Source organism: Trachurus trachurus, assembly GCF_905171665.1.
Source record: "Trachurus trachurus genome assembly, chromosome: 1".
NCBI classification, from domain to species: domain Eukaryota; kingdom Metazoa; phylum Chordata; class Actinopteri; order Carangiformes; family Carangidae; genus Trachurus; species Trachurus trachurus.
This window is the reverse complement of record NC_139891.1, coordinates 33,312,097-33,324,098: the sequence shown is the minus strand read 5'-3', so window position 1 is coordinate 33,324,098 and position 12,002 is coordinate 33,312,097. Positions and strand designations below refer to the sequence as shown.

General features: G+C 43.9%; 1 protein-coding gene across 1 annotated transcript in view; it reads right to left on the bottom strand.

Moving 5' to 3' along the window:
• Nucleotides 1-12,002, bottom strand: part of LOC310984644 (protein NLRC3-like) — a 101,315-nt gene that overhangs the window by 55,854 nt on the left and 33,459 nt on the right. Inside the window, exons 7-9 of the mRNA XM_083969904.1 lie at nt 10,019-10,192; nt 7,374-7,547; nt 5,656-5,829 (exon numbers count right to left, since the gene is read on the bottom strand). Of these exons, the coding sequence (XP_083826030.1) occupies nt 5,656-5,829; nt 7,374-7,547; nt 10,019-10,192 (522 nt within the window). The remainder of the gene's footprint in view (nt 1-5,655; nt 5,830-7,373; nt 7,548-10,018; nt 10,193-12,002) is intronic.

Sequence of the window (12,002 nt, the reverse complement as noted above, 5' to 3'; positions counted from 1 at the left end):
ATCGCCGTGGTAACCTCTGTGATCCTCAGGCCAGAGCTCGTTAAAGCAGATATCAGTGGAATGTTTTTGTTAATATAAGTCCTAAATAGTCCTATTTTCCGTCAGCAATCACTTACATGAAGTATTTCAGCCTAAACACGAGTCTCTCCGTCACTCTGCTCTGCTGTAACCCGAGGAGAAAATTTTCCTTGTGGGATACAAGTGTTATCCAATGAGGAGAGAGAACGGCATGAAGGGCTGTGTGTGCAGCCAAGGGATGCGCGTGAATGTGGTGACGTAGCACGAGGACCAATTGATGCCTGACAAGGGCGGGGGCTGCTAACTCATGGTGCGTTCAAAGAAACTCGTACTTTGTGTTTTTCCTTCCTGTGAAGTCATACCAGTTCGATCTGGTACGAGTTCACGGGTCGGAAGTTACGAGTGGCCGTTATAGGGAACTTTCACAGACAACAGGATGGTAAAAACACGAGCTACGGGTTACCTGGAACGCTACCAAGTCGTAGTTGTGACTTGAAGCTGTAACTTACGGTTTCAAAAGCCTGCCTTGAACGCAGCATTAGCCGAAACGGCCGTGAAGCTGATATCTGCTTTAACTTCATAAACAATCCACCTGGCGCTAGTTTAAATTGTTTGTATGTATGTTTATAAACACAGACACAGCTAAATCAGACTGACACAGGATGCAGCTCACACACAAACACACACACACACACACACACACACACACACATTGTTTACATTAGCGGCCAAGCACGTGTCCATGCGCCCGCATGTCCGTGTGTGTGTGTGTGTGTGTGTGTGCCCAGAGAGACGGCAGGTGGAGGGGCTGACGTGCAGAGATGAGAGCAAAGACAGTGAAACAACAACTTCTTTTTCCTGTGAGAGACTGTGGCGGGTCTCGTTTGTAATGCTGTCATGGTGTTCTGACGTGGGGGCTGTGACGTACCTCCTTTTCACGCCACATGATTATTTGCCGGGCGAAAGCTCAGAAAAATCGACCTCGCTCCAAAAAAAAATTGTGCCTCATTTTCGGCGCGAATTATTCGCACGAAAAATACGTCTCCGGTGTGAAAGGGCCTAAAGCACGCACTCCTATGCTGGTACAATCGTGTCATATTACGTGCGCATCTATCAACTGGACGTGTCACACCCGCGTGCTTTGACGCCTGTGCAGCAGACAGCGCCTGACGTGTAATGTAGTTTCCTCATTGACTTATAATGGCCCCCCGTTCACGCGCACGTTCACGCGTGATGACTGCTGCACGCCGGTAATCACACTACGCGTAGTGACCACGTGTAACATTCATGCGTTTTTCAGCGAACGCACGCATTAGACGCAAGCGTGGGTTGTGGAGAGAGTTGCTCCGGGACCTGGCCGCTGTGGAGTGAAGTTTCCAAATATCATAATAACAAAACAATAAAAAAGTCAAAGACTTAATTTTCCACGTTATTCTGTTTTTGTTTTAAAACAGAATAACAGAAAAACAAAGTTGTTTTTTGGGTTTTTTTTGTTTTGAAACGGAAAAACGAGGAAACCAAAATCAAATTACGGTCAAATTTTGATTGTCTTTTTGTTTTTGATCTTAAACAACACATTAACGCCGATGACAGACCGGAAATGTCTGAACTTCAAAATAAAAGCCCAGTGACTCGTGTTATAGCCACAGACTGTAGATGAATGGCCTATCTTTTTTTTCTTTGTAAATGTTGTGTTTTGAGCACATGGATACATTTTCACAGCTGTGTTTATTTTTTCACACAAGCTGATTGTTAACTCATCTTCCTCATGTACTGTTCTCCTCGCTGCGCTGGGTCTCTGTCTCCGCTGCGCTGTAGCGCTTTGCTTTGCTTCCATTCAGTCAGATCATTTTCACAGCTGACTTCTTTGCAGCCTGATCCACCTGTTTGTGTACCTCTGTGTAGGCTCCACCATGCCATGAAACAAACATGCAAGAAGTAGCGCAGTTTATTGTGTTTCACCGGCGAGGAGCTGTCATTACGCACGGCGATTCCCCTCATCTAAGCTGCCAATTAGAGTGCCCTGTGCCGGGAAGGGAGCCTGATGATCCCGGACTGTAGCCGAGGTCTGGGACTGGATCTCATGTGATTGAAAAGAGTAGAAAAGAACCATAAAGGGGTCGCTGCCACCTGCCAAATATGCCCAGGGTTGGAGACCTCAGGGTCGGATTGAGTCTCTGAGAAGAGCTGGTCTATGACCCAGCCCCATGCAGCATTATTCCACAAGGTGGCGAACGTTACTGCAGCAGATCGTAATATAGCTATATTCCTCAAATAACAAAACAATCAGTCAGTATTCAATTAATAGCCTGGTCTCATATAATGGCGTTCAAGCCATATATATATATATATAAAAAATTAAATTAAAAACTATCTGCCGCCGCCTGGGACAAACTGAGGAGGAAATGTTCAGAAGCTCTTTGTGGACTGTCTGTGAAGACTGACTGGAGTGAAACTGACCTCATCACGCTGTGAAAATGCTCTGATTGACCTGGGAGCGAAGCGCTGCAGCGTGCGCAACGGACAGACCGAGGCACGTGAGGAATTTGAACTAATGATCTTGGCCGCTAATGTGTAAAAATAAACACAGTTGTGAAAATGTATCCGTATGCTCAAAACACAACATTTACAAAGAAAAAAACGATTTCATAGGCTATTTATATAGGCTACAGTACAGTGGCTATAACTCAATTCACTGGGCTTTTATTTTGAAGTTCAGACACTTCCAGGCTTCGGCGTTAATGCAGGAGTGAAGCTGACATCACCCTCTGCTTCAGAGAGGGACAGCCTGTCTGGAGCCCGGTTGGGACCGGAGACGGGCCGCAGAACACGTTGTGAAAATGATCTGACTGAATGGAAAGCAAAGCGAAGCGCAACGGAGACAGAGACCCAGCGCAGCGAGGAGAGCAGTAGTACATGAGGAAGATGAAATAATTAACGATCAGCTTGTCACTCATGTGTAAAAATAAACACAGCTGTGAAAATGTATCCATGTGCTCAAAACACAACATTTACAAAGAAAAAAAAAAGATTTTATAGGCCATTCATCTACAGTCTGTGGCTATAACGCAATTCACTGGGATTTTATTTTTAAGTTCCGACACTTCCGGTCTGTCATCGGCGTTAATGTGTTGTTTAAGATCAAAAACGAAAAGGCAATCAAAATTTGACTGTAATTTGATTTTGGTTTCCTCGTTTTTTCGTTTTAAAAACAAAAAAACAAAAAACCAGCCTGAATTTTGTTTTTTTGGTTTGAAACGGAAAACCAAATTACCAGCTGACTTTCGTTTTCTGACAGTTTGGTTTAAAGGAAAAATCAAACTAACGAAACGTACACGGACCCAGCTGGAGATGTGCGTTAGGTTTGTGCACCTGAATAGCTGCACAGAGGCTGCAACACACTCCCGGCCGAGTTTTTATTTATTTTTATTTTTTACACTTTATTAATAATTATATAGATACTGTAACAAAACTGTCGAGCCATCAGGAAGGTTTAAATTGAAATATCAATGCAGAATCAGTGTCAACCATGGAGCATAAAAAGACATGACATCACTGAGCCTCCTCCTGTCTATAATATAATTATCTCATGGGTCTTTTCCTTTCTCCTTTTCCTTCTCCTTTTTCTCCTCCTTCTTCTTCTTCTTTTCGTCCGGCAGGCAAAGTCTGGCTCACTGCTGCCTCCCCTGGTTGACTAAAATGAAAAGGCCAACTACACTACACGTCAAGTTACGCGGAGTGGTGCGCACGGTGCAGATCAACTTCCTGCTGCGCAGCAACAAAATCTGCGACCGCACGTGTGTGTGAACGCGTAACAGAATTTGTCAAACAGTGACTGACAGACGTGCACACGCTGCTTCATACGTACGCAGCTTTTGTCACACGTGAAATACAACCTGCGCGTAGCAACGCACGCACGCACGCGTAACAAAGTAACCATGCGTGCACACACGTCCCTGCGCGTCTTTTCGGTTGTTTTGATATCGATTTCACCCCATAGCACTCCTCACACACACACACACACACACACACACACACACACACACACACACACACGTAACCTAATGTGGTTACAGCTCCTCCATATCAGTGCTTATAGAAAGATGATCATGTGTCTGATCAGTTCTGTCTTGACCATGGGTTTGATTCCCATGTTGACAGAGATGGCAAAACCGGCAGTAGCTCCGTGGCCCTTTCAAAATTTCCCCAGAGGAAATTTTCTAGTTATTTATATACTTTGTTTGCACTTTGTATGTACAGTATGTTAACTCATTGAGTGCCAGACCTTTTATAAAATGGTCAGTGCCATGTGCCAGCGTTTTGGGGCATTTTGAGTAATATGTCAAGACCCAGAGAATATTTTGTACTATGACTCTGAAAACACCAAACAGCTCAAAGGAAAGAGGAGACTCTCTATTTAACTAGGGAAAAAAACATTTGTTTGTACCTTGTTCCATTCTTGATATATCTTAAGTTGAATAGAGCCTGTTTGCACCAAAAAGACCACTTTTTTTCTAGAAAGCTGAGAAAAATGCATTTTTGTGAAAGAGAGTCTCTCAAGAAAAATAGTGATTTATCCGTTTTAATTTTGGCTTCAAAAACATGTAAGACGTCTGACAAATTTCATTTCACATGTTTTTTCACCCCCCCCCCCCCCCACACACACAAAAAAAAAGACAAAACAACAACAACTAAAATACAACACTCGTGTGGCAGTTGCTGCCCCCTCAGCCTCTCCTACGCCCCCCTCCCCCTCCCCTCCCCTCTCCTGCTTCATCGTCTCTGAAGTAGGGAGGGAGACGTCGTGGTGTCTTCAGCCTCTGTGCTGGACGCGGCCGCGGCAGCGACGCACCGCGCTGATCTCTCGGTTCGTCGTCACGTCGGTTTACAGCAACTGGTGAAACTCCGCGATCCGCTTTCGCTTCGGCATTTTGGTGCTGATCATCTAGATGAGTTTACCTTCCCTGCCTCCTCTGATCACTTCATGCTGGAGCTATGCTAATAGCATCCGTAGCTAAGCTTTCCTCCAGCTCCATGTTACACTTGTTCCAGGCTCTGCCCGTCGTTTTTCTCTAGAAATAGAAACTTTTTCCGACTTTGTTATCTCTGTACCGATCGCACTCGTCTTCTCCTCCTTCTTCACTTCTTGCTCTGATCTACAGTCTTCTTCGTTCTACACATCCCAGAAGCCCCAAAATTACTCACAGTGTGCGCAACAGCTTCCCCATTTACCAGCCGCAGAAAAGTGCATTTGACGTCTATGGACGTCAATGGCACTCAAGCGTTGGATTTTGATTGACGTCCATAGACGTCAATGGCACTCAATGAGTTAATGGGTGTGTTCTTTTTATGTTGGAAGTACCTGTTGAAGACCACCTGAAGGTTGATTGTTCTTACACAATGACAATAAAGAGTCTATCTCTATCTATAAAAACACAGCAGTGACAACATCTTGTATAATGGTTTTCAAACCAGTCAGTCTTTATTTTAGTCAAATGCTCTGACTTTAAGATCTGATTTATCATCTGTGTGAACAAAATGAAGACTGGCCTAACACTACAGAGCAGTCTTTCATCCATTTGTGACAGTGGGCCCTGAAGGTTGACGATCTACAACAGTAACAGTCAGTGAACTAACCTCAGAGTTTCCAGTCTACAGTCTGGACTCTTCAGAAAACCACTCAGATCCTTCACTCCTGAATCCTGCAAGTCGTTGTAGCTCAGGTCCAGTTCTCTCAGGTGGGAGGGGTTGGACTTCAGAGCTGAGGCCAGAGAAGAACAGCTGATCTCTGACAAACTGCAGCTCCTCAATCTGAATAAAGAATAAAAGAAGTACAACATTCATTCATGTCAGGTCCACCTGTGTCATGATTGTGTGCTGCCTTTCCAAGCTCAAAGTCTCTCTCCTGCATCTTGCTGCCCCGTGCCTGGACATCTTCAGCTTTACTGCATTGAAAACATGAATAAATATGGTAACTGCAAAACTGCAAAAAGAATTATGTTAAATTAAAATACTTAAGTAGTATTTGTTTTTTCTTTATTTCTTTTACTAGTCACTAGTCTTTTACTAGTCACTGGTTTCCTTTCTTGCAATGAATTACATATGGCGTTAATGTAGTTCAGAACATTCAGTGGTCACAGCGACAACCGCTTCACAGGAGATGTCAAACTCATCCAGCATGCTGCTGACGCCTTCGGCAACATGTACAGCTGTGTGGCTTCCTCACAGCTCCTTGGCACACAAAACGTAACTGTCAAGTTCCCACGAGTCTGAATTACAGTGAGCTGTGACTAGGCATGTGTTGGCACATAGGCATGTGTTGCCAGCAATGTCCACCCGTGTGAGTGCTCTGTCCTTTAATTAATATTATGTTTTCCTGTGTTGTGTCATACAGCTGCGCTATATGTGCTGAGATTGTGGTGCGACTGGGAATGTTTTATTGCGGCTCCAGGTCCGTCATGAGATCTTGAAACCCCTCTCCCGAAACAACAGCAATGGCCGCATATCCTTGCATCTTACTTTTTACGAGCTACTGGTAAGGGGCCTGCTGAGCTTGAGTGTGCGCTGTCAAATGGGGCTGTACACTGTGGTGCCTCTGCCTCAGCTGCCTTAGATAGGTGGTAAGCTAGCAGGTGAGCTCGTGGATTTGTTGTTGATGAGATGTAAGACAGCTGCCTCTTACAAAGTCGACAAACAGCTTTGTCCTTATTTTTGACTTTGCTGTCCTGGGTGTATAACCCAAAGTACTTCCAAACGCTGCTTCTGAGATGTGGTGGTGTCGTGATTGTTCGCTTAGGGTGTCTCTGCTCGCTACTGTCCTCCATCTTTGTATCAAAACAACAGCTTGTAATTTGCTTAGTTTACTGATAGGTCAAGAGGGTATGCAACAGGTCAAGCTAATGGAAAAGTTTTAGAGTGCCCTCTGCTGGATCACAAGTGAAACTCAGATAGTATGATGCGCTTATGCAGACACTGCAGCCTATATTTCAAGCAGGTCATTACCTCTCGAATATGAACTTTTTACCCCACGTTTGAACGAATATTCGAATATTCAATAAAAAGTGACTGTCCTAAGAAGTACAGTAGAAGCGGTTGGCACCAGTAAGTTCAAAATGGTGGAACAAGGCACTGTGTCACGATGTCAACTCCTCATTCCTAATTGATTACAGATAATAAGTGATCTGTAATGTCTGACACATTACATGTGTTTATGTAGTTGAGGTGAAATGTTAAGAGAAACGGTGATTGTACTAGAAGAAAACAGACATCACCATTAAAATTTTCATTGTGGATCAGTATAATGCAACTTTCACGGCACATTAATCTCATCACTGAAATAAAACATGTTGTCTGACCCAAGCGTCTCCAGTCTACAGTCTGGACTCTCCAGAAAACCACTCAGATCCTTCACTCCTGAATCCTGCAGTTTGTTGTAGCTCAGGTCCAGGTGTCTCAGGTGGGAGGGGTTGGACTTCAGAGCTGAGGCCAGAGAAGAACAGCTGATCTCTGACAATTTACAGCTCTCCAAACTGAATAAAGAATAAAAGAAATACAATATTCATTCATGTTGGACTAAACACTTAGGCCCAATCCCATTTCACCCCTTGGCCCTACCACTTACCCCTACCCCTCCGTTTTGCGCGTTCACGTGTAGGGGTAGGGGTGTCCCAATCCCCGTTAGGACAGAGGGGTAGGGGGAAGGGGTAGGGCTACATAGCCCTCCAAACGGAGATTTTTCAGAGGCACACTCCAAACGGAGGGGTATGAAAAGTTTCCCAGAATGCATCTTGCGGCAGCCGGCAGCGGTGGCTGTAAAACGAAAAGCTGTTTTATTTCTCACTGTAGCGCGGTTATTACGTCACTTTATTAAGTTTTAATATTTTTTCTTGCGAGAAAGTAACTACTTAGGTCCCAAATGTGCGGTTAGTTTACCCAAATGACGGCGGGTTAGAAGTTTGCTCCGCCTCCGACGTTTTTTCGGAGAAGTGAAGCTCCAGGAGGAGCGGCTCCTCACAGAGACAGCAGCCGGTCTGCAGCGCTGCTCCGCCGGCCAAATTACGTCCTTGTCCCGGTCCCGCCGGGAGAGAAGGCGGTCGTTAATTAACTTATCCGCGGGTTTTTAGAGGTTTACCACCAGCATGTTAAATTCTTTTTAGCATTTAAATGTTGGTCTTATTGATGAAATCTGACAATTGTGGCAGTAGCATTAGTTTATTTGGATGAAAAGTTATGCTTCATGTACCAGACAGAGGAGCAGGCAGCGCTGCCTCTGGGCTCTGTGTACAGAAATCACCACATTTACATCAGTAAATAAATGTTTTACAATAAACCGATCAGTCTGCATTAAGTTTTATCTTATTTTATTAAGTTATATGGAACACGCTATTTGATTTCTGGTAAAAGCTCGCCGCATCAGCTTACGTAAAAGCCAGTGAGACTACGTGATGACGTATGTGACTGTTGAAGGGGTGTCCCAATTCGGAGGGGTTGACTTTCTACCCCTACCCCTTGTAGCTCCGTTTCAAGGGGCGAGGGGCAAGGGGTAGGGGAAGGGGTAGGGGTAAAAAAGAGAAATGGGATTGGGCCTTAAACACTTTGATTTAGGACTCAACTGGATTAAAGTTTAAAGGTCCAGTCCTTTTTTTTTTGGATGACGTGCTCTAAACTGGAAATTCAAAAAATTGATTATGGGCGGAGCTCCAGGAGCACTCTCCGATCCCCCTCCCTCCTTCCCCCTCCTCCCTCCCCCCTGCACCGCATTCACACCTGCGAAATCACACAAAGGAGAAAAATAATAATAAACACACATCGACACTTATGCTATAGCTGGTTTTCAGTCACGTGGTTATGATGACGCGAATGGGGGCGGGGTGATGTCAGATGGAGGGCAGGAAGTGGAGAGCGGTGCCTGAAAATAATGGAAAGCGAGTACTCCGAAGCTTTTGGTCGAGCCTGCACGTAGCAGGTATCACCAAAAATTAGAGAAATATATCGGATACGATCCATACAACCTTAAGTCAGGAGAAAGGAAGCAGTGAAACACACCGCCTCGACCAGAGCGACTTAACAAAATAAAATTTATTAGACTGATCGGTTCATTGTAAAATTTAAATGTGGTGATTTCAGTACGTAGCCCAGAGGCAGCCCTGCTCACTTTTCATTCAAACAAACTAATGCCACTGCCACAGTTGTTAAATTTCATCAATTAGACCAACATTAATCTCCTAAAAATAATTTAACCAGCCAGCGGTAAACCTCTAAAAGCGTGCGGATACGTTACTTGGCTCGTTTCCTTCTCCTGGAGGAGAACGGTCGGCCCCGTCGGCAGATCAGCTCAGTAGAGCGGCTGCTGCCGCTGGTCCCCGGTCGGGGCTCACACAGACTCGTCTGCACTTCTCCCAGAACAAACATCGGAGCAAATCCCCAAGCGTTATAAACTGACCACAGACTCTGGATTAAACGGTGACGCATTAAGCTACAGTGCAGAGCCAACATTCAGATAGCTAGCATGTTGGGGGCTAACAACAATCAGTATGCAAAGAGTCTTGGGATACGGTAGGCCATGAAGGGTAGGTGCTGTGCATCCTAGAACAGGCAAAAGAGGGCCAGATTTGTCAGCCGCATCTGGAGGAGCCTTCAAATTAGAACAGGTCTTGTTGTGACGCTGTGACGTAATCAGCTTTCAAATGCCACCTCTGAAGGATGCAGTCCCTGAATTGGGACACAGCTTATGTGAACAAAATTAAGACTGGCCTAAAACTACAGACCAGTCTAAAATCTGTGACAGCACCCCTTAAAGGTTGAAGTTAAGTGGACAGACATTATTGTTGAGGATTGAGAGAAATTAGCTAAAAGTGAAGAATAATCTCAGTGTAAGAGAAAAACAACTGGAAACAAGAGACAACAACAATTTAAAATGTCCTTCCTTCATTAAAGTAAAGTGAATGATTCAAGTTCTGAGTGATCTCAGATCTACAACAGTAACAGTCAGTGAACTGACCTCAGAGTCTCCAGTCGACAGTCTGGACTCTCCAGAAAACCACTTAGATCCTTCACTCCTGAATCCTGCAGGTTGTTGGAGCTCAGGTCCAGGTGTCTCAGGTGGGAGGGGTTGGACTTCAGAGCTGAGACCAGAGAAGAATAGCCGATCTCTGACAAATTGCAGTCCTCCAATCTGAATGAATTAAGATTAGGACAAAATTCCTTGTTGACAGTGTTCAGTGTCTCATCATCCGTTCAGAACTGAAGAAGGTTTAGAAAAACAAGTTTAGATTATAGCTGCTGCTGCGCAGCGATGGGTCGGGTCCGGGCTATTTTTTGGCAAATTTAGGCAAATTCTGAGCAACAAACAGGAGAATAGGAAGACAAGACAGTGGACCTTGTAATGTTCACTTCACACCAGTTGAGGATTGAACCCACAACCTGTGGAACCAAAGACTATTGTCTCTATCGCACTGAGCTAATTGATAAGTGGCAGTTCAACAGTGGCTTCACAAATTGAGTAAGCCATTCACTATCATGCAGGCAGATTTGAAACCACTGTAAAAAGAGGTACAATTCTGATATGTATTTGTTAAACATCTACTGTGACTCTAAGATTTTGTACATTTGTTTCACAAAGACCATCTGGTATTTTAATCAACTTCCTTGTTGGGTCTTGAACCCACATCCTCCAACACCAAGAACCAGCGCTTAACTCACTGAGCGAACAGACTCAGGGAGACACTGGCAGCTGTTGTCTTGGCAGATTTTTTTTTTTAAATTGCATATTGACAGCATGGAAGTGTTGGTGATTAGTTTTTAGCGATAAGTGTTTTGCTTCTCAAGAAAAAATGTGATGTTTAAAAATGTCACTCTTACATTGACTGCAGTTGTTCCCATGAGAGCAGAATTTAAAATGTTGTCAAAAATTCAGTTTTTGAGATAAAATTCTGATATTTGCTAAACTTCATCAACCATGACTCCAAAATATTGTCATTTTTTTCAGGAGATTGAAAATGTATTTAGCAAGAATTGGATGATATACATATGTTTACAGTAGTGTTTACAGTCATACGTTTTCATGCACTGTAGGCTTAATTTTTCATTAATCAAAAATCTGAGAAACAAGTTTTGTGGAGGACAGTCTGGAGATGCTCTCTAGCAAGTTTGGTGTCAATTGAGCAAAAGTTGTGGGAGGAGATACATTTTAAAAGTTTTACAGTTATTGAAAAAAACAGAGTGATGGACTTCATAATTTGTATTGAGTCTAAATGAACAAAAGTTTCAACAGTATCTGGGCTACATTGTGGTGAAGTTTCAAAACTGTAGCATCTACCGTTGGTTTGGTAGGAATTTTTAAAGTTTTTAAATTTAAACGCTTATTGTGCCCCTCCTAGGAGGGGGGGGCACATGTCCTTGGAGTTGAGTGAATCTGGCATGGGGTCGGATGTTTCTGTAAAGTTTGGTGAGTTTTCGCTCATGGGAAGTATGACTTCCTCAGAAGAAGAAAGAAAGAAAGAAGAATTCCTAGGAATACAATAGTGTCCTGAAAGCTTAGCTGCCCAGACCCTAAAAATGAAAGTCAAACAGCTGAAGCAACAAGAAGCAGGTTAAAGGAATAGTTTACCCAAAATTCAAATTTCACAAATTTTCTACTCACCCTCATGTGGACTAAGGGCTGGGAGAAGTTTCAGACTCATCCGTGCCTTCTTGAAGTTACAGGGGGTCTCCGCGCAGCACTGCATGTCCATATGACGGTCGCAAACGGGGCTCACTTTTCTTCATCCAAAAAGACACACCAAAAAACATCCAAATACCTCCATGCTGCTCGTCTGTAATGTCTCTCTTGTATTGAAGCCCCAACATGAGAAATTGTTCCGAAAAAAATTTAATAAGTCTATATTTTAAGCTTGTTTGTAGCGGAAGCTCCCAGTGTCTCAGTCTCAAATCTCGCGCGATTTGCACAGACACCAGCAGAGCAGTGAACTGAGACACTGGGAGCT